Source organism: Syngnathus scovelli, chromosome 9 (genome assembly GCF_024217435.2).
Source record: "Syngnathus scovelli strain Florida chromosome 9, RoL_Ssco_1.2, whole genome shotgun sequence".
Lineage (NCBI taxonomy): Eukaryota > Metazoa > Chordata > Actinopteri > Syngnathiformes > Syngnathidae > Syngnathus > Syngnathus scovelli.
In genome coordinates this window covers 13,506,723-13,533,545 of record NC_090855.1, presented here as the reverse complement: position 1 = coordinate 13,533,545, position 26,823 = coordinate 13,506,723, and the positions used below count along the sequence as shown (strand labels likewise).

General features: G+C 44.2%; 1 protein-coding gene and 3 long non-coding RNA genes across 9 annotated transcripts in view; 1 reads left to right on the top strand and 3 right to left on the bottom strand.

The window, feature by feature from the left end:
* The first annotated feature begins 614 nt into the window (after nt 1–614).
* The window catches only part of pou2f2b (POU class 2 homeobox 2b), a 55,904-nt gene continuing 29,695 nt past the window's right edge, over nt 615–26,823 (top strand). For 4 of the 5 annotated variants that reach the window (XM_049731518.2, XM_049731515.2, XM_049731513.2 and 1 more), the window contains exon 1: nt 616–1,697. In XM_049731518.2, coding sequence (XP_049587475.1) covers nt 1,598–1,697 — 100 coding nt within the window. In that variant the 5' untranslated portion in view covers nt 616–1,597. Of the gene's footprint in view, nt 1,698–26,823 lie in introns of all 5 variants that reach the window. The other variant, XM_049731516.2, reaches the window with a different exon arrangement.
* On the bottom strand, nt 10,145–13,010 carry LOC137840657 (uncharacterized). The gene is made up of 2 exons (XR_011087497.1): nt 12,871–13,010; nt 10,145–12,257 (listed from the first exon to the last, which is right to left on the bottom strand). It is a non-coding gene; the product is annotated as an uncharacterized lncRNA (long non-coding RNA).
* Nucleotides 13,581–15,779, bottom strand: LOC137840658 (uncharacterized). Its single transcript, XR_011087498.1, has 3 exons — nt 15,678–15,779; nt 14,679–14,783; nt 13,581–13,881 (listed from the first exon to the last, which is right to left on the bottom strand). It is a non-coding gene; the product is annotated as an uncharacterized lncRNA (long non-coding RNA).
* On the bottom strand, nt 16,500–20,251 carry LOC137840656 (uncharacterized). Of its 2 annotated transcripts, XR_011087496.1 has the most exons (6): nt 19,362–20,251; nt 18,395–18,511; nt 18,015–18,171; nt 17,535–17,724; nt 17,300–17,404; nt 16,500–16,593 (listed from the first exon to the last, which is right to left on the bottom strand). It is a non-coding gene; the product is annotated as an uncharacterized lncRNA (long non-coding RNA). The 2 variants fall into 2 exon arrangements; XR_011087495.1 differs by lacking the exons at nt 16,500–16,593; nt 17,300–17,404 and having other exon boundaries at nt 17,416–17,724.

Sequence of the window (26,823 nt, the reverse complement as noted above, 5' to 3'; positions counted from 1 at the left end):
AACTTAAAAATTCAAATAAAAAATAATTTATAAAATCTATACATACAGTCAACACAAACAGATGTAGTGTATATATGAATCTTTTTTTAATGCATTCATTATCTAACGCACTTTTATGGTGATTCAAATTGGTTTAACCTACATCTCTTTATTACAAATAATGATGCATTTGCAACATTAAATAAAGGTTGGCAAACCTTCGGCCTGTGGCCCATCCATGTACCTTTCCACCTTAACTCATAAATGTGCCAAACAAATAATCATCATCATCATCATCATCATCATCAATGTTGCATCCACTGACACAATGTCTCCCAGCCTGCCTCTCTGGTGGCTTATTATATACAGCAGCGGCGATGAGATGAATTAATTGCGCCGCATGCTGTGGCTTTAGCCCTTAAGCATCACCATGAATTCCCTGATCCGGGCTAGCCTATCCTCTTTTTTACCCTTTCCAAATGCACTGAACAGGGCTGGCATCATTATAGCCTGTATTATTAAGAGTCGTAGAGGGGGGGGGGGGGGGGGGGGGTCGGGTGCAAAAATCGATACAGGATACCTTTTGCAGCGCTAGTGAAAACGAGGGAGATGGAGGGGAGGGGCGATGGTGGGTGGGGGTGTGGAGGAGGGTATGGGGTGGTGGTGGTGGGTGGTGATGTGTGAGTAGTAGCGGCTCCTGAGCTGCCTCAATGTTGCAGGCAGCCTGGTGTGGCAGATCGCTACAATCGTGCAAGGGAGGCGGGTCGGGTGAGCTGGCTGCTACATACGGGGGGGGGGGGGGGCTTCCCAAAAAAGAAACAAAAAGAGAAAAAAAACTAAACAAATAATACTCGAAAGAGACATACACACAGGCGGATGGACGAAGTGTAAGTTGTTTTTCCCTCGGGTCGATCTGCCCGTTGTTTGTTTATCTATCGATTGATTGCGTTTTAATTACAGGAGAAGTGGGGCGGAGATTCGGGTACGAGCGCGCGGCTGTGTGTGTGTGCGCGCGCGTGCGTGCGTGCCTTTTAATTAACCAACTCGTGCGTTCGTCTTTTTTTAAAGCAAGCTAGCTATTACCGAATGTATTTTTGATGCAAATGTATATACTCCAAAAATAGCTCCAAACCAAATATAAATATACACAATAAGACATTTCCCCCCAGTTGTAATTATTCCCCTCTCGAATGCTGTTTTAGTGCCGTCTTTCGTCTGTATTCAAGCTAATAGTCAAAGCAGACCCCTTAAGCACGCTAGCGACTGTTCACGTTTTTTTTGTTGGTAATATTAGCGTGACGGTATTCACCTCCAGGGGCCTCCATCTTGGCTTATTTCGTCCCCCAGAAAGAGCAGTCCTCGTCTTCTCGACCGAACTTTTCCACTCGTCAATCGGTCTGTGTGGGGTCGTAACAAGTTCTATGCACATTCGCGCCAGTTAAACTCAATAAAAGTGCCGAACCGGGGGCGGGGGCTACATGTGTGCGCACCAAGCGGCGAGCTGTCCACGCCGAACCGCCTCCCGAAGAACAAGCGCCGAGACTCCGGCGGGGACCGAGCTCGCCCCGGCTCCTCCTCATTCGCGCCCAAAGCCAAAGAAAGAAGCCGGAGGAAGATCATGTTTGTTCCCTTGCCGGTGCCGTTCGTCTTTCAGAGAGCTGCTCCTGACCTCAGCGCCTGGCGTCTCAAGTCCTCCCTGGCTCTCCGCTCCAACTCCGGTAAGACGTGTTCACTTGTTTCCCTTAACGGCGAGCCAGCTCAGCCCTCCCCGCGGTTGAGAGACCTGCGCCCCGCCTCGGTGGCTCTTCCTTCCTTCCTTTCTTATTTCCTTCCGTTCGCCTCTCCCGGAGAAGCGTTTCCGTCCTTTCCCTCTCCTCCACTGCCTCAGCCTCCGCGTCTCTCCCCGACTAGACTCGGCAGGCAGGGAATATTCATGCCAACTTATCGATCCTCGCGGAGATCGATTCCTCGGGCCGCTGGAAGCGAGCGCGAGGGGGAGATAGGAAAGGGGAACGCGGAGGAGTAAGGCAGAGGAGCAAATGTCTTCTTTGCCTCTTCTGATGTGTTTCATGTAACTCTGGTAACGTTGTGTGCAAGCTGTAGTCGACTTTTCGGCTCGATGGCTGACGGCATCATTGCTCACCTACCCGGATGCCGCGCCGGGGATGAGAGCTGGAGGGCTGGAGTCAGGCTGGTGGTATGCTGGTGTTTGTAGGCTGGAGCTCCATGAAAGGCACACTTGGGGGAAGAAGTCACAGAGCGTGTCCCTCAACTAGCGATGCTAAAGTTTCTTTCCTTCTTTCTTTTTTTCAATGTAGTATGCCAAAAACGTTTGAATGCATTCTGAACATTTTTGACTGATAAATGGTCTGTAAATGATCCAATGGTTCGTTTATGAGAGTTCCATGTCAGTATGCGGCTCGCCTCAAATGCACCACGCCTCCTCCCATTATGTGCCTCCGGCTTACCTGTGACCCCGAACGAGGATGTTGGAAAAGGGAAGCTGTCGCTTGTAAAGAATTGATGGTTGGGCCGGATCTAATGCTCCGATGACCGTCTTTGGCCCGCACGCTGAAGGTTGCGCATCCCTCACCTTAGTGTTAGCGTAACTGGTCGTCCTCGGTTTACGATGGTCCAGACATCAAACATTCCGAGGTTCCAAAGGGTGCTAGAATATGTCATCATGCGGCACAAGAAGGCACACTCGGTTACTGCCGTACTTGCTACTCTCCAGTGATTGTTTTATATTGATGAGATATAAAGTTTTTTACCATAATCAGGATATTTTGAGGTGATGAAGGATGCAGTCATAATACGTGCTCAGGTGGCAGAAGGCACGCTCAGTTACTGCCGTACTTTGTGTTTTTGTATATTTGTCCCATAACTGAATTTTACACCAATATTTTCAGTAGTTCTGACAATTTACTGTAGTTTGTGCAGCAGGCTAAGAATACTGTGTAGACAAGCTCAGTCACAGCCGTACTTGCTGGATTTTTGTTTGATTGTTTCATGGTAACTGTCCGGTCCAGTAGCAGGAGCATAAGAACATGCTGTGACGAGGCGCAAGAAAAGCTCACTAAGCGCTCTCCTCGCGGTTTTTCATTTGCTTCTTTGTATTTATGGCCACGGGTTGTTGCATATTTCAAGGAAGAACTCGTTTGCACAGTGGCGTAAGAGCGGGTCATTAAGTGCCACAAGGAGGCCCGTCTGCTTAATATCCAATTTTATCTTTGGATTTGCATGACCTAGATTTACCATACCATATTACCATAATTTGGACTTTACTAACTGCGTTAACATGCCCACGTGTAACATACACTTTTATAGTCGCGTGGTGTCAAATAAATGTTAGCCAGAGATGCTGGGCTCTTAAAGGGCACCCAGCCGAACCCTGCCTCCGGCGCCGAACCCCGCTTCTCATTTCCAAATCACTTCAAGCATATTTGTTCGGCAGCGCAGCGGGCATCACTGCCGTTCCCGCATGTGACAGTGATGAGATCGCCCGCCGGGGCCTCGTGGCTGCATGGCTGGGGCATGGGGGGGGCATCCACGATCAGGCGAAAGGAGCAATAACCAGCCGAGGAGGAGGAGTTTTGCTGCTGAAAAATTGAGAATGTCAGAAGCAGATAAAAAATATGCGGGCCAAGAGAGGAGAGGAGCGGGAGAAAGTACGAGCGTGTGACAAGGCGAAAAACGAGGAAGGGCGGAAAACTTGCTTTGAGCTGGAGAGAGAATTGCCGGGTGAAGCGTTCCGTCTGGCCCGCCATTGGAACAAGCGGGCCAAGTGACACGTCGACGGCAGGATAACGGTGGCGTGCGAGCTATGCCAATTTGGGAACGCACACCAAGTGACTCGTTCGTCGGCCAAAAGTGGCTCTTCCCATTTGTCGCCGTCTTCCCTCAGCTGAATTTGGTTTAACAGCAGCCATAGCTGCCAACAAAGAAACAAGAGAAATGTCTCTTAAGAAACGTTTTAAGGATGGACAGAGATGTTTAGAGTGAGGTCCTGCTTTGGCGAAAAGGCTTTGCAATTCAGTCTCACCCGTCTGTCCAAAAACATGCCACCCACAAATGCTCAGCATGTCCATTTGTCGCAACCTTGTCCTTCCGAAATGTAGTCCGGCCCTCGGAGGACTTTGTGTCCCTTCCCCACGTTTGGACAGAGGATCAATTCCATTTCTCTGTGATGCACCTGTGCCCACTTTAGCGGCTATTTGTGTACGACGGATGGCCCACGTGGCCAATGAACTCCGTCAGGGTGGGTGGGGGGTTCATGCCAGTTGCAGTGTTAACATGATTGCAAATGACAAAATGTCAACCTGGGTTTGTTAGCGACATAATGGCGAATCAATAGACACGAGAAAGATGTCAATACTACATGCTTTATTGCATTAAGCTACCTCTCTCCTTCTGCGTAGGCCCCCCCACCCCTCTGCCCTCGCTCACCCCAGATTCGCTCGCTGTCACAATACGATTCTCTCCCTGGTAGAATTAGATTGTGGAATATGACTATGGGAGCGGAGCGACGGCGGAACGCTCTGGTGGTTAACGAGCTTTTGGTTCTGCTCTTTGTGTACATTGCGATATCGATGCACTGCTTGAGGCCAGACTTGCTGATGTGGACTTGAGCTTCTGCCTGCCCAGCGTCCATCTTAACGTTTGGAAGATGTGCTCGAGCATACATTTGGACACACATTAAGATTGAAACATTTTAGGGGAAGGGGGTGGGGTCACATTAACATTTAGGAAAATACCCTCGGCATCAAATATGTAGTCTGGTGTCTGGAATTTGCCCCTTGCTTGAAAGTGGCTCTATCATTGGCAGCAGAGAGATTTGGAAATTATTTGTGCCACTGTTTGCGTTCACATCATTTGACTCTTGTATGGTCTTAGTACATTGTTGGTGGCTGGGATTCATTTCATTTTCAAGGGCTTATATGATGATTTTCTTTCTTTCTTTCTTTCTTTCTTTCTTTCTTTCTTTCTTTCTTTCTTTCTTTCTTTCTTTCTTTCTTTCTTTCTTTCTTTCTTTCTTTCTTTCTTTCTTTCTTTCTTTCTTTGATGCATGTATAATTATTCCTAAGCCTGGCTGGATTGATTGGATATTATTTTTATTTGTTTGAGGTCCATATTGATTAGGAGATTTGGCAGAATCAAATGCCAATAACCAATTGATCAGCCGATTAGTCCCAAAAAAATAAGATCCGCCTCTGCCCGCACAGTATGGCGCCTGTGTGTTGATATGTAATTGACAACCTGTTGATTGAATTGATTCACGTGTGGTGCTGTGTCGGGGGACAGTTACTCGCTCTTGCTGCCGCGCTGTTTGCGTTCACTTGGGCGTGTGTACGCATGGTGGGACATAGGTATGTGGAAGTGGAATGATTGCGCCACAGTGTGTGGCTAATGTAGTATTCATGGTGATGAGGTCCCGCGGCTCATTAGCCCCAGACGCCATTATCGAGTTTCTTCAACCACATCAACCACGCGCATATGAATAACCATTAGCAAGCGCTGACCTTTTGCACAAATACTTGACAGTGGCAAAGAGATCCGTGCAGCATCCCAATTGGGCAAACATTGCAACGGTTTTGTTAGCGTCATTCATTGAAATACGGGCCGCCATTAGTCCTAATCATAGCCCACTTCATCAGACCTCTCACCTGGAGAGCGCACACAGGGCCCCAAATGGACTCTGCGTGCGTGTGTGCGCATGTGTAGTTGCTAGCAGTTAATCAACACATCAGCAGGAGTCAACACATTCAAAGCGCCCGGCCGGCTCCATTGCACATATTGATTGATAGCGTTTCTTTCCCTCGCCGTCTCTCGTCTTCACTCGTCCAGATGACGTGGACGTACAGAGAACTGGAGCGTCCTTGACCTCTGCCGGGGGCACGTCATATTGTGCGTGCGCGTGTGCGTGGACGCACCGGCCCGATCAGGATCTTGAGTGGTCTTCGCCCCTGGCAATCAGCGGCTGCAAAAACAGGTTGTGAGCTCCTGCTGCTTATTGACCAGTCCTGTAGTTGATTTTGCCGCTTTTTTCCGCCACCGCGGGAAGGCTTTGCTTTCTGGTTTGCATGATCACGCCACAACAAATGCTTGACGCTACTTTTATGGACGAACAGCGAGGAAGTTTTTTTTCATGGTACAATATTTCCTTGTAGCATTTTGCTTGTCCACGGTCTTGCCTTTCCCAACATTTTTGACATATGACAAACTTCTGTCTCTTTCTTCTCGACCTAATTGCAGCGGGGTAGGTTTTGGATGGTTTTGTTTCGAGCTCCAAGTTCCAGAATTTGAGTTTGGCCCAGATTCTTACTTAGCAAAATAAATTGAGGAGGAAATTTGATCATCTGCACACAAACGAGCATGTCCATTTTTTCCCATCTAGTGATTGTCTTGCTGTATACGAGTTTCAGCAGCATCCACATTCTTCCCGTCTGTGGGACTTGATTCGGTTGTTGCTAACAAAAGACAGCGTGCTCATAAACGTGCCAACAATCAGCTTTACTGGCCTCATGTCTTTTTTTTTAGTTGTTGATTGCAGCAGGCTGTCACCTCTGGCATCTTGCTCATGTGCAAGTACATTTAGCTAATAAAAAAGACCAATAAAACGCAGAGGTTTGATTGGGTGTCTCCCCTTAGCCCGGCAGAGCGGACGGCTAAATCAAGGGTCCTTCGCCAGCAGCCCCCCAACCCCATTTCATTTAGCTGATAAGATTTATGGTAATGAAGGCGTTCTATTAACCTCTGCTTTCCACCGCTGTCCTTCACGCCGATGGTGGATGAGAGTCATGCTTGGCCATCGTAGCGAAGCCAGCTAACATGTCCTCTCTTGAGACGCACATTGTGCACACAAGCACGCACGCGCGTACGCGTGCACACACGCACACGCACACACCACACACACACACACACACACACACACACACACACGCACACACGCACACACGCACACACACATACACACACACACACACACACACACACACACACACACACACACACACACACACAAATAACTGCCAAAAGCAGCTCAGGCCTTTTGAGAGGGTTGAATACAGGTTTAATCTCCTTGCGCTGGTCATTCAATCCGTTTCTTTATCCCCTCGATCCTTCCTGCTCTCCATCCTCTTTTGCGGCAGGAGGCCTCTGTTCTGAAATTAATCTGCTGTACTCGACCACCTTCTTGCCTGCTTATTCTCTTGTTCGGTCTCCGTCACGGCCTTTTGTCGGCCGTCACCGCCCTCACTTAGAAAAAAGATGCGGCTTCATCGGAGTGCGTCCCGAAACATTTTTAAGATCTTAACTGACTCTGCATAGGATAACCAAATGTGTGTCCTCAATAGACATGACTGCGCACGTTTTTGTACCCAAAATCGAGAAGGCACGATTTGGCCTAGTACCCGCGCTGATCTGCGAGACGCAGCAGTGGTACCCAGTTTGACGAGAAATTTTAAAAAAAGCCGAGCCGTTAGTTTTCCTTTACATTTACGCGACGGTTGATTTTTGGAGAACTTTGTAAAAATGCAAATGTTGCCAATTTAGTTTGAATGCTGAAAACAAATTCTGCCCATAGCAGGTATTAGACCATATTTGAAGGTATCTCGTACTCGCGGAGCCTGCCCATACTAGACATGGATAATTGAGGCAAAAAGAAAACATGTGACAGGAAGTCCTCATCAGCGGTAGTTGGCGCTATACTGTGACAGATTGACTCTTTAGAAACTTATCTGTGTCAGACAGAAAGGACTTTGCCATTGGCAAAAATGAAATTGTATACATCAAAATCGTTAGCTATTGTAGGAGTGCAACTATGTTGTTGACAATTGTTTTCGGTGCTTCACAACTTTTCTTTCACCATTTCACCCAACCCACCAACACCATATTGACACGTTACATTTATGTACAAATAATAGGGGAGGTGGACAACCCTCCCTTTTTTGTACAAGGGCTGCACCCCTCTGTCCCTTTGTGTGCTTGTAAAGAGGGACAAGAGAAGGGGGGGGGGTGCAGTTGATGGAGTGACTTAGTGACCTCTCTCTCCCCACTTTTGACGCGCGCATGTTCTGTCCATTTCACCGTAGCACCTCCCCCTCTTCCTCCCTCTTTCATCCTATTCGGTTGGCCCTTTTTTCAGGCTGGTTAAGTTGCCGTGGCTGTTGGCCTCGCACGTCCTGCCCCCTCCCTCCCTCCCTCCTCCGTAGCCTCCTCGCGTCTTCCGCAGTCACCGTCTGCTTGCCAAAGTGTCTGTAAGACGCATTAAGGCCCATAAAAGCCTAGTTTGCCGTGGCACCAGTCAGAGGTAGTGTACAAAAGTGACTTTAAATGAGCCGGTGATTACCCGGGAACATGGCAGACAGACGACCAAGTGGCCCAGAGAGTGTGAGACAAGGCCACGGCGGCTTCTTCTCGCCAGTCTCTTCAAGGAAAATGGTCCAAGAACTAATATTTGTTTGTCTCTCCCTAAGAGCTAAAAAGCCGACTTGAGTGCAGGCGTGGTGACGCAAAAGTTGCAAACCTAAATTTACTGCGACGCCCGCCACCCTCCCCTCGCTGTCACCCCTCCGCCTAATTGGCCACATGCTGCCTTGAGTGACATGTGTAATCATCAGTCAAATTATAAGGGGGCGGGTGGGGGAGGCAGCAGAAGGTGGTGTCTGAAAGGAAGTGCTTGGATCAAAGCTAAAGATGGAGGAGTGGGAATCCAAACAAACGGAGGGAGCTACATGGAAACCCGCTGTCCACACACCTGCTGCAACATTAGTGGCACGTCGCTGGCACCGTGCTCGCTGCTAATGGCACAAAGTCCATCAATTGCTTTTCTCATGGAAATAGAATTGAAGTTGCTTGGCTCCACCCCTTTCGCAAGGCGGCCTACCGGCGCAAATAGAATATTGCACATACATCCATCCATTCATCCATTTTCTTTACCGCTTTGTCCCCACAGGGGTCGCGGGCGTGCTGGAGCCTATCCCAGCCGTCATCGGGCAGTAGGCGGGGAACACCCTGAACTGGTTGCCAGCCAATCGCAGGGCACACAGAGACCTACAACCATCCGCACTCACACTCACACCTCGGGGCAATTTGGAGTGCTCAATTGGCCGACAAAGCATGTTTTTGGGGATGTGGGAGGAAACCAGAGTGCCCGGAGAAAACTCATGCGGACACGGGGAGAACATGCAAACTCCACACAGGGAGGGCCGGAGGTGGACTCGAACCCACACGCTCCAAACTGTGAGGCGGACGTGCTATCCAGTGCGCTACCGAGCCGCCCTGCACATAGAATCACTTGACAAAATTTGGTGGAGTTCTTTATTATATCCTGGATAAAATCGGTTCTATATTAAGATCAAGCTTCCTTTTTTGTCACTCGACTTGCCTTCTTTGGGTCATTGCCAAGATTGGTCAAATTGGCCAATTTCGGCTGAATTGTTGCTACGAGGCTACTCTCTTTTTACTTTTGCCAAAAATGCAGATTGCATAATTGTCTGCAAAAATATCAGTGAAAATATCTCCGTACCTAAAATAGCTTCTGCCCTGTTTCTATTTGGACACACATTGTTAACGAGAGCAGACGCTATAGCTTGCTGGCGTGCTAACGAGGTTTACAATAATTAGGAGCGTTGATGAAGAAGTGCTTTGATTCCCCGGCTGTGGCGGCGCGCTCATTAGCGGCGCGCTAGCCGCAGCCCCAGTCACATCCCATTAGGCGGCTCAGTGTACACTCTGAATCGGGAGCGGGAGATTAAGCCCAGATGAAAAAACGCGCGCGCGCTCACACACACGCACACACACACACACACACACACACACACACACACACACACACACACACACACACACACACACACACACATCCTTGTTAACCTCCCTCTGCAGGACCCAACTTAATTTACCGAGTTCTGGGGTCCACCCTTTCTAGTGGTCCAAGAACTATGAAAAAAATCAGGCAACTCCCAAAAAAAATCTTGTTACTAAAAATCACTTTCAATAAACACAATTTGAAACTTTTTTTTTCATGTCAGTTTTTCAGTCATATCTGGGGCCTGTTTCTAACATTCCGGCTTTGCGGGGTCCACCTTTACACACATGAGATTTTTAGTCAGTTATGGGGATCGCTTTTAATATTTCAACCTTAAGAGATCTACCTATACACACATTATTTTTTTAGCCAGTTATGGAGCTTGCTGTTAAGATTTAAGACTTGTTAGGTCTGCCTTTATAAAGAGGATCTATCAAGTTCAACCCCAACCCTAATCTAACCCAAACATGCATTTGTGTGGACTTAATCATTTGAGAAAACCTAAAAATTTTGTTAGTGTTATTAATACTTTCATCTGGCTAAATATACTAGATATACATTGAAATGTGCATTCTAAAATACATTCTGAAGTCTTTATTCAGATTCTGGTCCATTTTCCTTGGTCACAGTCTTAATATTCTTCAATTTGTTCAGTCATATTGGTACATTTTAAAATATTTAAATTCTGCATTTTAGCTAACTATAAAGTACACAGGATTTACAAGTAATAATTGTCGAGTCAAAATTTTAAATGGACACATTACAAATGTAGCCAATGAATAAAGGAACTTATTTAATCTAACATTTACGAACAGGAGAAGTGGAGCATAAAAAAAATCACAAATAGTGAACAAATGGTGAAACGAGACCAGCCATGTGTTTCTATCTCTGTTAAGGGAAGCTGTTTCACTCATATTTTCTCCTCATGGTGGTTATTCTCTTTTTGACAAAGTACTTAACAGCTCGGTGCTTGTGGTTCTGCAGCAATGCATCTCTCGCAGTCAAGCTTACCAGGAACCTGATTTGTCAATATATACTTCCTTGAATGTTTATTTACTGCAGCACATTCCTCTGGGGTCCAGCTTCTTTTCACAACTTTTCCGTTACCTAAGGGCATAGGAAGAGCACTTTTTAGTTTACAACTTAATTAGAACAAAATTGCATAAAGAATACATTCACTTTATGGACAATTATCCGACAATATAATTCAAATGAGATATTTTATAACGTCAACTATCTTTGTCAACAGTGATGAGCCTACAATAGACATAAGTAAATCAGTTAATATCTGAGATATTAATCCGGTCATTTAAGTTGCTAGGTGGTCTTCAGTGTCAGCTGTTTTGATATTAACAAAATTAAAAATAGATGCACAAAAGGGTAACATTAGAATGCCCCCAGTTTTGGTGGTGGGGGAAAGAGGTCTCTCATTTTCTTGATTACTTTTAAGCAGTTTTGCATTTGACCAGAATGTCACTGCTGGTAGATGAAGCAATTCCTGGACCCTACAGAGGTTGCACAGGCAGTCAAACTCCACCATGGCAGCACATTGGGATGCACCATTTCTCTGACAAAACCATTAAGAACAGATACAAGTTGTTGCAAAATCAAAAAAAAAAACTTTTTTCAGACAGTGTTTTACATGTATGGGGAATTTGCTTTGATAACGTGCTACACATGGACAAACAAAGATGATAAAAGTAAATTTGGAAATATATAGTGTGTAAAAAATTAAATGCAAGCTGTATAAGAATGGTATCTGCCTTGGTGTGACAATGTGTGAATTTGCATATTCACTAATAGGTTAATCTAGAGCAATTTTTCTTTCTCTCTTTTGAGGTAAATGTGTCATGTATACATTACCTCTATTTAAAAATAGATGTAAACAAACATCTCACATATAATCAAGGTTAGCAATGACCTGTAACTCACATGAGAAAGGATGGGTCAATTTTCATTTTATGACAAAATTCAAAAGTTTAGACCTTACATGTCTAAGAAAAAAAGTCAAGTGGTGTTTAATATATCTTGCTTGGGTCATCTAAATCTTAGTAAGCAGCATATGTGAGGATAATTAGATACTGATACAGTAGTAACAATTGGGCAATTTAAAAGCAACTGTGATAAAGTTATATATTGAAAAGGATTACTCTAAACTCACCTCCCTTTTTGGCAGACTTTTCATTACTTGGGCCACGAGATGCGGAGGTACAAGAGGTCACTTCTATCACTTCTGGGATCAGCCCATCTGAAATGATGATTTTTAAGTACAGAAAAAAAACACAGTATAGCAATATTCTAAAACAAAAATTAACTGCACCTGTATAAGAATGCTTGGTCAAATTTAATATACTCTTGTTTTGAGCAGATTGATTTGCAGAGGTACAGAGCAGTCCTTTTGGGAATCATTGTCAGTATCATCACTGTCTGAGTAGTCCACTTTGAGAAACTCCTTTGATAATTGATAGCTCTATGGAGGGAATTAAAAGAAATGTGTTGTTAGTTTCTGCAAGCTACTCTTATATGCTGTATTAATATAAAGACTAGAATTTCTTTGCTCAAAATAATTAAAATTTCTGTCCAATATCTTAACTGGTAGACGACCGGTGCTGTACACATCCTCTGAAATATGCCAAAACCTTATATCACAGGAAATTTTACATATAAAACATGGAAAAGACTCCAAAATTTACAACAAAGAAGCCACAAGAAACCATATTTCAGAAATCTGTTATTATGTGAGTGTGAATGATTGGCTTGGTTGGAATAACCAAGACAACTTTAGATCCATACGGAGGGCCCCACAAGTAGCCATCACAAATCTGTTGTGTGTGTGAATGATTGGCTTGGTTGGACACCCATGGGCGCATGTTTCAACAATCCATCTATAGGTGTGTGTGCCACTGGTTCGTTTGGGCTCTATGAGGAGAACCACTAAAACCGTGTGATCCAATGGTTGGCTGAATGCTGTTTAAGGTACCTTCTGACTAAAGAACAGCTTTCCAACTAAAAGCTGTAAACTAAGAGAACAAGAAAAGGTCTACAAAGTTTATTTCTTACAACAAAGTCTAACTGAATGTTACCTGTTGGCTGGCATCTTGTTTGATGTTATCATCAGGGTCAGAGTCCTGCCAAGTTCTGGCTGATTCAGGCAGCGCACCATCAACAGGAGCCTGAGAGCCTGTCACCTGGAATTAAAACCACAAATAACTTACCAACATCATACAGACACCACAAATGACAGACTCAAGACCTGTATAGTTAAATCATGTGAAGTTAGTCCCCAAAACCAAACAAGCTTTTCTAACTAAAGTGTTCCAGTCAGTTCTGGATGTCTAATCAGGTCCTATAACAGCATCTTTATGGATGTAGTGGAGCATCCTTGAGCATGACACTTTAGCCGTTTAACTGTTGAGGATGTGTGGAACTATAGCTGTAATATAATCAGCCTCCATAATGTCCATAACCGAAATATGATCTAAAAACATGAGACAACCTTCGATCCATACGGAGGGCCCCACAAGTAGCTATCAGAAATCTGTTATTATGTGTGTGTGAATGATTGGCTTGGTTGGAATAACCAAGACAACTTTAGATCCATACGGAGGGCCCCACAAGTAGCCATCAGAAATCTGTTATTATGTGTGTGTGAATGATTGGCTTGGTTGGAATAACCAAGACAACTTTCGATCCATGCGGAGGGCCCCACAAGTAGCCATCAGAAATCTTTTATGTGTGTGTGAATGATTGGCTTGGTTGGACACCCATGGGCGCATGTTTCAAATATTCATCTATAGGTGTGTGTGCCACTGGTTCGTTTGGGCTCTATGAGGAGAACCACTAAAACCGTGTGATCCAATGGTTGGCTGAATGCTGTTTAAGGTACCTTCTGACTAAAGAACAGCTTTCCAACTAAAAGCTGTAAACTAAGAGAACAAGAAAAGGTCTACAAAGTTTATTTCTTACAACAAAGTCTAACTGAATGTTACCTGTTGGCTGGCATCTTGTTTGATGTTATCATCAGGGTCAGAGTCCTGCCAAGTTCTGGCTGGTTCAGGCAGCGCACCGTCAACAGGAGCCTGAGAGCCTGTCACCTGGAATTAAAACCACAAATAACTTACCAACATCATACAGACACCACAAATGACAGACTCAAGACCTGTATAGTTAAATCATGTGAAGTTAGTCCCCAAAACCAAACAAGCTTTTCTAACTAAAGTGTTCCAGTCAGCCCTGATGTCTAATCAGGTCCTATAACAGCATCTTTATGGATGTAGTGGAGCATCCTTCAGCATGACACTTTAGCCGTTTTGCTGTTGAGGATGTGTGGAACTATAGCTGTAATATAATCAGCCTCCATAATGTCCATAACCAAAATATGATCTAAAAACATGAGACAACCTTCGGTCAATACGGAGGGCCCCACAAGTAGCCGTCAGAAATCTGTTATTATGTGTGTGTGAATGATTGGCTTGGTTGGAATAACCAAGACAACTTTCGATCCATACGGAGGGCCCCACAAGTAGCCATGAGAAATCTGTTATGTGTGTGTGAATGATTGGCTTGGTTGGAATAACCAAGACAACTTTCGATCCATACGGAGGGCCCCACAAGTAGCCATCAGAAATCGGTTATGTGTGTGTGAATGATTGGCTTGGTTGGACACCCATGGGCGCATGTTTCAAATATCCATGTATAGGTGTGTGTGCCACTGGTTCGTTTGGGCTCTATGAGGAGAACCACTAAAACCGTGTGATCCAATGGTTGGCTGAATGCTGTTTAAGGTACCTTCTGACTAAAGAACAGCTTTCCAACTAAAAGCTGTAAACTAAGAGAACAAGAAAAGGTCTACAAAGTTTATTTCTTACAACAAAGTCTAACTGAATGTTACCTGTTGGCTGGCATCTTGTTTGATGTTATCATCAGGGTCAGAGTCCTGCCAAGTTCTGGCTGGTTCAGGCAGCGCACCGTCAACAGGAGCCTGAGAGCCTGTCACCTGGAATTAAAACCACAAATAACTTACCAACATCATACAGACACCACAAATGACAGACTCAAGACCTGTATAGTTAAATCATGTGAAGTTAGTCCCCAAAACCAAACAAGCTTTTCTAACTAAAGTGTTCCAGTCAGCCCTGATGTCTAATCAGGTCCTATAACAGCATCTTTATGGATGTAGTGGAGCATCCTTCAGCATGACACTTTAGCCGTTTTGCTGTTGAGGATGTGTGGAACTATAGCTGTAATATAATCAGCCTCCATAATGTCCATAACCAAAATATGATCTAAAAACATGAGACAACCTTCGGTCAATACGGAGGGCCCCACAAGTAGCTGTCAGAAATCTGTTATTATGTGTGTGTGAATGATTGGCTTGGTTGGAACAACCAAAACAACTTTCGATCCATACGGAGGGCCCCACAAGTAGCCATGAGAAATCTGTTATTATGTGTGTGTGAATGATTGGCTTGGTTGGAATAACCAAGACAACTTTCGATCCATACGGAGGGCCCCACAAGTAGCCATCAGAAATCTGTTATTGTGTGTGTGTGAATGATTGGCTTGGTTGGAATAACCAAGACAACTTTAGATCCATACGGAGGGCCCCACAAGTAGCCATCAGAAATCTGTTATGTGTGTGTGAATGATTGGCTTGGTTGGACACCCATGGGCGCATGTTTCAACAATCCTTCTATAGGTGTGTGTGCCACTGGTTCGTTTGGGCTCTATGAGGAGAATCACTAAAACCATGTGATCCAATGGTTGGCTGAATGCTGTTTAAGGTACCTTCTGACTAAAGAACAGCTTTCCAACTAAAAGCTGTAAACTAAGAGAACAAGAAAAGGTCTACAAAGTTGATTTCTTACAACAAAGTCTAACTGAATGTTACCTGTTGGCTGGCATCTTGTTTGATGTTATCATCAGGGTCAGAGTCCTGCCAAGTTCTGGCTGGTTCAGGCAGAGCACCGTCAACAGGAGCCTGAGAGCCTGTCACCTGGAATTAAAACCACAAATAACTTACCAACATCATACAGACACCACAAATGACAGACTCAAGACCTGTATAGTTAAATCATGTGAAGTTAGTCCCCAAAACCAAACAAGCTTTTCTAACTAAAGTGTTCCAGTCAGACCTGATGTCTAATCAGGTCCTATAACAGCATCTTTATGGATGTAGTGGAGCATCCTTCAGCATGACACTTTAGCCGTTTAGCTGTTGAGGATGTGTGGAACTATAGCTGTAATATAATCAGCCTCCATAATGTCCATAACCAAAATATGATCTAAAAACATGAGGCAACCTTTGATCCATACGGAGGGCCCCACAAGTAGCCATCAGAAATCTGTTATTGTGTGTGTGTGAATGATTGGCTTGGTTGGAATAACCAAGACAACTTTAGATCCATACGGAGGGCCCCACAAGTAGCCATCAGAAATCTGTTATGTGTGTGTGAATGATTGGCTTGGTTGGACACCCATGGGCGCATGTTTCAACAATCCTTCTATAGGTGTGTGTGCCACTGGTTCGTTTGGGCTCTATGAGGAGAACCACTAAAACCGTGTGATCCAATGGTTGGCTGAATGCTGTTTAAGGTACCTTCTGACTAAAGAACAGCTTTCCAACTAAAAGCTGTAAACTAAGAGAACAAGAAAAGGTCTACAAAGTTGATTTCTTACAACAAAGTCTAACTGAATGTTACCTGTTGGCTGGCATCTTGTTTGATGTTATCATCAGGGACAGAGTCCTGCCAAGTTCTGGCTGGTTCAGGCAGAGCACCGTCAACAGGAGCCTGAGAGCCTGTCACCTGGAATTAAAACCACAAATAACTTACCAACATCATACAGACACCACAAATGACAGACTCAAGACCTGTATAGTTAAATCATGTGAAGTTAGTCCCCAAAACCAAACAAGCTTTTCTAACTAAAGTGTTCCAGTCAGACCTGATGTCTAATCAGGTCCTATAACAGCATCTTTATGGATGTAGTGGAGCATCCTTCAGCATGACACTTTAGTCGTTTTGCTGTTGAGGATGTGTGGAACTATAGCTGTAATATAATCAGCCTCCATAATGTCCATAACCAAAATATGATCTAAAAACATGAGACAACTTTCGATCCATACGGAGAGCCCCACAAGTAGCCATCAGAAATCTGTTATTGTGTGTGTGTGAATGATTGGCTTGGTTGGAATAACCAAGACAACTTTAGATCCATATGGAGGGCCCCACAAGTAGCCATCAGAAATCTGTTATGTGTGTGTGAATGATTGGCTTGGTTGGACACCCATGGGCGCATGTTTCAACAATCCTTCTATAGGTGTGTGTGCCACTGGTTCGTTTGGGCTCTATGAGGAGAACCACTAAAACCATGTGATCCAATGGTTGGCTGAATGCTGTTTAAGGTACCTTCTGACTAAAGAACAGCTTTCCAACTAAAAGCTGTAAACTAAGAGAACAAGAAAAGGTCTACAAAGTTTATTTCTTACAACAAAGTCTAACTGAATGTTACCTGTTGGCTGGCATCTTGTTTGATGTTATCATCAGGGCCAGAGTCCTGCCAAGTTCTGGCTGGTTCAGGCAGCGCACCGTCAACAGGAGCCTGAGAGCCTGTCACCTGGAATCAAAACCACAAATAACTTACCAACATCATACTGAGAGTAATTCAAATAAAAGAGACAAAAATCTTCCTTTTTTTTAATAACAAATTAATATTCCAACTTGCATACTTGATCTTACTGACTTACTTTTTCACGCCATGGCCATTTAGAATCACCATAGTTGTAATTGATTTCAGTTCCCATTTCTATGTTTTTGATGGCAAAAAGGCACAAATGGGGCTCGTCATTTACTATTTTTTTCATGGTGCAGTTTGGAGACTTGTGGTTGTCATTCACTAATCTTCCAAGAGAGCCATCCTCTGTTGATGCATCAATACTAGGAAAGAAAAAACAGAAATCAAACATTTTGTATCATATAACTAGTTTTTTAGTAAAATAAAAGTTGGCTTACAGAAATAAAAACTTGCAACATTTCAAAAGAAAAGTTGAGAGGGAAACAATGTCTTTTTGAACATCATAGCACTAAATAAAAAAAATTGTTAATGCCACAATCCTGATGTGTTATTGAAATATTGCTTCTGAGTGACTCACTAATTTAGGGTATTTTATTCCAGTCTCTTTCTAGAGTTCATAATTATTGTATCGAAAATATTTGGATATACATACCACCAGTAATGATTCTGCCATTCAAAGTCAAAGAGAAATGTACTCTCCTTTTCAGAGTACTTGCTTGTTTGGCATGTTTCTGCTGACAGAAGTTGACCCCTGTATTATAAGATGAACTCTCCTTGTTCAAAGTGCTGGGTAGCAAACACGCCTCTTCCTGCAAGGACATTTTATATAAAACCATTGGTTATGAGAAAATATTTCTTTAAGATACACCTTTAACCAAATAATTGTGGTGTTATCTTACAATTTTAATACTAAGTTCTCGCTTATAAACAGAAATACAACAACCAATCTGAATTTGATTGTTTTTTGTGTTGTTTTATAAAATAAATAAATATATACTTAATGGATAAATGGTCTAAAAATGAGTTTATTACCTTTTTGATCATCAATAAATCTTTCCACTAGTCCAGGTTTGTCCTTTGAGGATTAAATGTAAAAGGCTGCTTCATCAGCAGGCTTTTTTCTTGCTTTCCTTTTGGACATTTCTGGCTCTAAAAAATAATTCAAAACATGGCAGAGAGAACTTTAACAAGCACTCTATATTAATTTTAAAAGATTTGTAATCATCCACTGTATAAAGACTGAAGGAATAAGCCTGGCCTGAGAACTAACAGAACAAGAGTGATTAAAGAAAGAATATTTTTCAGAAAATACTGATATATTAATGAAAATGTTTGTCGGTTTGAAGCTGAGCTTTGTTACTTTTAACTAGTCACAGTTCCAACCAGGTGCTGCATCCAAAGAAAAGTTATTTCAATAGTTTTACCAGTATAACTCGTTATACTTTTCAGGAGCTACCAACTCGTTTTTATTATGTTTGTGTTTGAAAAGTGAACGTAGCATCCTGATTAGCGGTAGCTAATTAGCCAATAAGCTAGTTTCCGGATAGTTTTATTTGCGTCAGAATGCTTGTGTTATTTAAAGAAAGCATTCTGATAGAAAACCACCGAGAAATACAGAAGACATGCAGATATATCATAACACTGAGCACACACGTGTTTGACGAGTTTTGAAGTGGTTTCGGCAATTACGGCCAGAGTCCGGTTCTGGGCTTAGCAATTATGAAACATTAGCACATCGAAATCATCCTGAATATAACAAGGAGCAATTATACATTCTGTCGTTCTCTTTTACACCATTGTTTTTAAAACCACTGCAAGCTAAGATGAATAACAAGTTAAAAAGCCGGACTGTCTGAGGGGAAAACGTTACGCCATCCGAGTGACAATATACCGAATCCGAAGCCATAATCATTGCATATAAACCCCTCGGGGTCTGGACAAAAAGCATTTCTACATCAGTTTCTTGTACTTAGTATTTACATGCAGTTGATTTACTCACCGTGTATGTTGTGTTTCGTTATGAGCAGCGTGTCTTCGTCGCGGAGCAGTCTCAGTCTGGCGGCGTCACACGTGGCGAAGTGACGTTAAGCTGGTGGTTTTAGCCGCATGAAGCTAACACATGCAATACCTGCTGATTTAACTAATATGTAAACTGATGGTAAAGAATAAATTACTATTTATTTATACCTTTATTTTTATGTTTAGAACATGAAAAATGCACGAGATGCTGATTTAACTAATATGTAAACTGATGGTAAAGAATAAATTACTATTTATTTATACCTTTATTTTTATGTTTAGAACATGAAAAATGCACGAGACAGTTTTTAAAATAAGCCTAATAGAATGAGCGTATTTTTATAAAGCAAGTGTAATGAATATTAAATAACGTAGATAAATTGCAATTGTAATGCAGGAATTTTATGTTTACAGTATTATTTTAGCTGCTATGGTTACTAAAATAATAATTACCTGGTTTAAATCTACAGGAAATAGCATTTTATTTTCTTAATCAACACTCGGATCACGAGGTGCCCTGATTGGTTGAATCACACACACTTCCGGTAGTGTGTATACTTGCAATACCACTTGCCATGGTCGGGGGGCCGCTACTGAGCACACACACTTCACACACACAATTCTCAACATTGCGACCATGAGGGGTAAGTGAAAAAAATTCGTGAGGCATGTTGTTAGAGCATTTCAAGCTGTTTTAGAGTGGTTTCCCGAGTGGGGTCCATGATTTTGGACCCCACAACGACACAGGGCCCCACTTTGTTGGTGGGCTCCCTGTCTTCGGACCCCCCATACTAATAAAAACAAGTACACACACACACACACACACACACACACACACACACACACACACACACACACACACACACACACACACACAGCTGAAGAAGGTAAAGTCCAAATGCTCTCACCTTTAAAAAAACCAAAAAAATCTCCTAATGAGCGTGTTAATGAGTGTGATGTTTCGAGAAATTGCAATTTCCAATTCATTTTTCAGCAGAGTAAAGCTGCTCACCTCATGACGACCAAGCGCCAGCCCATCAAGCCCTGCCTCTTAAAGGCACACACATCAACGCAGATTTTCCAGACATTTTGTGCTTGCGGTTTGTTAGTGTACAAAATAAATGTTCAGTGTGTTTAGAAAGTATGTTATTAATATTATTATTATTATCATATATTATTTTTCAAGCCTGAATGATGGGTAAAAACCAAAAACTACTACTGGAGAGCTGTGCCTAACCAGGATTTTGTTCTATTTTGTTGATTATTTTTGAGAAAAAAAAAAGCGTATTTTTGTTAAACCTGTAACGTTTTTCCACTTTTGTGTCATTACCTTCGTTACCTCGTTCTCTGTCTTGCGCCATCTTTTGCGTGGTGGAGTGATAATTGAGGACGTGGCTCCCGTGTTTAACGCCGCTTGATGAAGTCCGCTTTTTTCCGTCTGCGCTAACCTGTCGCAACCGGGACAGTGCTTATAGCAAAATCAATACGCGCAAGTCGAAGAGTGAGACAGCCAGGAAAAGGCCAAGACTCTGTGTGTGTGTGTGTGTGTGTGTGTTTGTGTGTGTGTGTGTGTGTGTGTGTGTGTGTGTGTGTGTGTGTGCGCGTTTGCGTGTGTGTGTGTGTGTGTGCGTGCGCGTGTATGTGTGTGTGTGTGTGTGTGTGTGTGTGTACGTGCGTACGTGCATAAAAAAATTGAGAATCAGAATTTCATTATGCCAAATATTAGAATTGGCATTGGCTTTAAAATAATGTATCACTCAGGCTGTCGTGTAAATTTGACACACTACAGAGACGAGTGTTGTTCGCGACGACAACTCAAAGCCAAATTTGCTCTCTGATGCTGCAGCCGTTGGTACCGAACTCTCAATCAACTACGACCTGGAAAAAAGCCATGCCACATTTACACGTTTCACTTTTCCAGGGTCTTTAGAAATGCGTGTGTACTCAATAATGGAGAAACACCGGTTTAAGAGTGTAAAGTGGTGCCAAGATGACTGGCAGCAGAAGGGGGGACACGGAGAAGGAGTCGAGTAGTTGAGGTAGGGGGCTGGTTGTATGAGAGAAGCACAGCTGGGAAATGAGAAATGCAAACTTCCGCACCCCCCCATCTCACCATCCATCCTTCTATCCATCCCTGCACCTCACACACACACACACACACACACGCACGCACGCGCGCACACATACACACACACACACACACACACACACACACGATCCCCATCTCTTTATCCTCCCCTCAGGAAAGAAGGGGTGGCGGTGGGATAGGAAGAGACGAAGAAGGGGACAGATAGCTGCATTAAAATTCATGCTTTGCCCCCCCCTCCCTGCCTGACTTTTTTTTTTATTTTTCCCTGCTGAAAATCAATAGTGTTTACTATGAATGAGTGCAAGAGTGGACAACAGCGGTGCCAGGGGACAGAGAGACAGTCGGAAGAAGAGGAGATGCAGCAGCAGCAGGAGGAGGATGGGTGACTTTATTGCAACGGGCAGAAGCACCAGAGGCCAAGGTTAAAGACCAGCTGGGCCAGTGAGATAGAACAAGAGACGCACTAAGTAAATTCAGCTGTCTTATAAAACAGACATAGTGCCCCTGTAAATGCATATCATGCCATTGGCCTATCATCACAACGGAATATCAATCTTAGTCCAACCCGCCTCGTAATTACCCGCACCGTTAATAGCCCAACTTTCCGACGTGGCCCTATTTTAGAAATAAGAAACAAACGCCACGCGCACGTACAATATAACGCGCTTTTTAGATTTCACACTCGGTTACATGCGGAATGTGTGCAGACCACCCCTCCCCTGGTCTCTGTATTGTGTTCACCACCCAAGTACCAGTGAGTAGTTTTGCTCTCCTGCCGTCACACGCTCATTGTTGAGCTCCATGTTTGTAACGATCATATGCGGGCGAGCTGGCTCAGGCCTTGTTCTTGCGCGTGGTAAGCTACATATGCGAGCGAGCATCTCATGCATTATGGAGAGCGCAGGTGAGCAAGAGCGAGCAGCCGCTACGTGCCGAGGTAGCAGGGCCAATCTGGGCTGCGGCCCTTTTATTAGCATAGCATCTCCATTTCAAATCGGCCCGTCAAAAGCCGACAGCATGTTTTATTCAGCGGCTGATATTGATCATGTTATGCATACGTACAACTCCATAGTGCATACCCGAGCCGAACCTTTGATATGCTTATCGTGACACTCACGTAACTGCGGCTGAGCTGCTTTAGGAAGCATCTTGATGTCAAAATATTTCCATATGTACTAAAGAGTTCTGAAAAGTGACGTTCAGAATTGTGTGCTAATTGTGTGAAGAAGCAACCAGTGGCGCTTCAGTTGCCAACTGTGACATTTCACCTGGGCCTGGGCAATTTGTCCAAATTTGATTGTGATCATTCAAAAAAAAACATAAAAAAAAAAAAAAACATTGTGTGCGTGCATATGCAAGTTCCTGCGTTGTGAAAGGACCCTTACTGAGGTCAAGCCCCCCCAAATTGATCTTCGAGCGTCTTGTCCATTGATGACCTCCTCCTGCCTCTGCCCGTTAAGAGCCGAGGCTTCACTTTAAGAGCTTTTCTTGGCCATCGACATGTTTTCAGCTGTCAATATAATCTCACTGTGTTAACTGAAAGCCGACAACTCCGCTTATGGCTCCCTTTTTTTGTTGGCGTTGTTGTTAACTGGAGCCGATGTGCTAAATCTCCTGGAGTCCTTGAGAGGTCGCAGCATCCGTGTGAGGGAGGACTGCATGCAATGTGGCTGTGAAGGAACGCCCTTTTTCGTCCCATCTTTCCCCAATGGGAGACCTATGAGGGAAGAAAATGACTTGCCCTTCCGATTTCAGTTTTGATCAGCCCTTCATCAACAGTCTTAAGTCTCAGAGAGAGTTTGGCTACCAAACTAACTTGAGACGTTTTTGAATAGAAAATAAAAAAAACGTTGACAAAACCATAGGAAAGCAGGCACAGAAGGTCTGCCGTTTTGGTCCGAAGCGACTGTTTTAGGGTCACATTGGCCATTTCCAGGTGTACTGTGCCACAAAGACCAAGTCGTCCTACAGATTCACTTCAGTTATGATCTTAGTTTCAAGTTTAGTTTGTTTTGACACTCTACATCTGTTCCATTGGCTCGAGTCGATCGTTGTGTAATATCCAACACACAACATGCACACAATATGACACGTGCGCCGGGCGCGCTGTGCCTTTGTCTGCCTGCCATGAGGTTGCCCGGGTAGCCGATTTCCAGAAATGTCACTTTCAACTGGGAGAGCGCGCACACTCATTGTAGTCAGACTTTGCTAATGATGCATGTTTGTTCTCTTTCTGTGTGGAAGTGGCAATGAAAAATTGAGATGGATTACGTATGGATGAAGAGAGACACACTCGCTTAGTTTTTTGTTGTTGTTGTTCCATCCATCCAGAGCCCAGCTCGACCCGAAACAGCACAAACGCATAGCGTGGATCAGTTGAACTGTGAAGATAGTTATCATATAGTACGGCGCTCGGCGGTCCTTTTCAATGTCGCAGACAACTGAATGATGAAGACTGACGTCATTTCGTACTAGCTTTCGCGAACGTTTCGTTGGCACCTTCCCCAATATTGCGTTCAGCACCACATGGGCCGTTTCTGTTTCTTTCGTTGTTGCAATACGCGTATTTCGTCTTTGTCACCGCTTTCTTCCTATTGGTCTGTCTCTCCTCTAACTCCGCCCCCCCAACCCTCCCCTGCCCCGCTATTGATCCAGTCATAGTTTTCTCAGTCTTCACAGCGCAGGGCTGCTCTAATCAATACAGATAATTGTCTGCTCTCTGCCCATGCCAAACAGCGTCTCTCCTCTTCTCCCCTAGCCCTCCCTTTTTATCAATGAACCCCGGTCTTTTCCTCCTCTGCCCCGCCCTCGCGGATGGAAATTCCCCCTCCGCTAATGACGGGAGATAACCTGCTTTCTTTACAGACCCCCCCCCCCCCCCCACACACACACACACACACACACACACACCTCCCTTTCCTCCCTCGTTCATCGATTAGCGTGAGAGTCTGGGACTGGCCCGACTGCCCTACACATGTAAACATGCTCACTGCTCGTGTTGCGGTTTAGTTGCGGTTTGGCTGATTCCCGCCGCCCACATGGCAGCTGTCACTGTCCACCAAAGACGAACAAACACCTCGCCTCAAATATGATGAATGTTCTCATTGATCCTCTCATTCTCTGAATCGATCGAAGCAGGACGTAGGGGTGGGAATCTTGAGGCACTTCACGATTCGATTACGATTATGATTCAGAGGCTACGATTCGATTATAAAACCATTATTGATGCATTTTTAATTTATGTACCGTATTTTTCGGACTAAAAGTCGCTCCGGAATACAAGTCGAAATGCATGAGCTCAGCCATATTAGCACCCGTGTGGCTTTCATGCATTGCTCTTGTTTGAAGCACGTGTGCTTTCAACTCTCACTCATCGGTTTTGAAATGCGCAGTTAGCGTAATAAATGACTGTGGCTACAGACGTCCACGCATCACATGTAACGGCGACTCGGTCTGCATTCAACAGCGATGATGTTATTTCTGCTTTAGTCTGCTTGTAGAGTGCCGGGACGGCTGTGTCGGTGAAATAGCGTCGGGATGGGATGATGTACCTTGGCTCCGTTGCTTCCATCATTCTCCGAAATCTCAGATTCTCTACAACCGAGTACGGTTGCAAACCCATTGCAATGAATTCCGCAATGCCTTTCGTAATTTGCTTGGCCTTTTGCGATGTGTTTGGCAGCTTACTCAGAGTGTCCTCAATTGTTCTCTGGCTGCTAGCAGCAACAGCAGCAGCCGGCTTTCCCACCTCCTCTGTAGGGTGGAATGGTGCTGTGTGACTTCTCATATTCGTTGTGTTGCCAAAGTATTTTATTTTAGCATGACAAATCTTGCCTACAACGTAGCTTTTGTGCAATTCATTTCCTCCATCAACATTGTAGAATCCAAAATGATTCCACACGTCTGCTTTTAAATTTTTAGGAGCAGGTTGGATCTCTTGGCGAAGTGGGTTGAATATCTCAGGCTCAGCCGTGTTTTTTTTTTTTTTTTCTGGAGGAGTGTACTGCGGAAGTGTGCTGAGTGTGCCACTGTGCTCTCGGTCCGTTCCGCATTGCGTCTCGGAGAATGGACTTACTGTATTTTAGTTCCGCTTTACTTGGCATATTTAAATACTGTATTTTTCGGACTATAAGTCGTGTTTTTTTTTTTTTCATAGTTTGGGTGGGGGGGCGACTTATACTGAGGAGCGACGTATATGTGAATTATTTCACAAATTTACAAAATAAAAAAAAATAAAAAAAGTGAAACCGCGATAAACGAACCGCAATGTAGCAAGGGATTACTGTAATTTGAACTGCAAGTGACGTCAGCGGCGCGGCGGTTGTTTACATAAAGGACAAAGGATTCGATCACGAGATGACGAAGATGACGATTCCCCATGTACTACTGCCGTCATTAGCGGCTTTGTTTGCAAGTGACACGGAGGACGAAGAGTTTGAAGGGTTGAATGATTTGGAGTGACACAGAAGGTTTGAAAAACTATTATGGCTATTACGCACGCCCGGACCTACTCTACGGAGCTCTCTTTCACCTCTATGGATGGAAGTCGGGGGCCGGCGTTCGGCCGGGTGGCTGTCCGGGGACGGTGGATGAGGCTCGGACATGGCTTTTACGCACACCCGGTCCTATTCTATGGAGCTCTCTTCCACCTCCGTGGCTGGAAGTCGGGGCCGGCGCTCTGCAGCTGGCTGTCCGGGGACGGTGGATGGGGGTCGGACACTGCTCCTACGCACGCCCGGTCCTACTCTACGGAGGTCCCAGCCACCTCCGTGGCTGGAAGTCCACGCCGCCACACGCCTGGAAGTCCACGCCGGTGCTTGGGGCCGTGTGGCGGTGAGCTATTTATGTTATAGTTATTTGATATATTTTATTTCGTGTAGCAACTTGTATATGTTTTTATCATTACAGTTCAGTAGTTGTTGGCTCGTTGAACTCGTTTTGTTAAATAAAGAGCCGTTTACCAAACCCACGTCTTTCCTGGTACTTTGTTAACGCAACAATATAGTTATATACTAGATCTGTGGAATAAACAACGAGACTGACGTCACCGGCGCACGCGCGCCGTTGTTGACAAAGGACGAGAAATTTGATCGCTGGATTTAATGATTTGGAGTGACACAGATGGTTTCATAATATTGTTGTTTATATGATAGTTATTTGAAATATACTTTATATATCGTTATATGGGTCTGTGGAATATTTAGAACTCCAACTCACGACGAGTCCGACGTCAGCGGCGTGGTACATACGAGGCATCGTTTACATAAAGGATGATCGATGGATTTAATGAATTGAAGTGACACAGATGGTTTGATAAATGTGTTATTTATGTAATAGTTATTTGAATAACTCT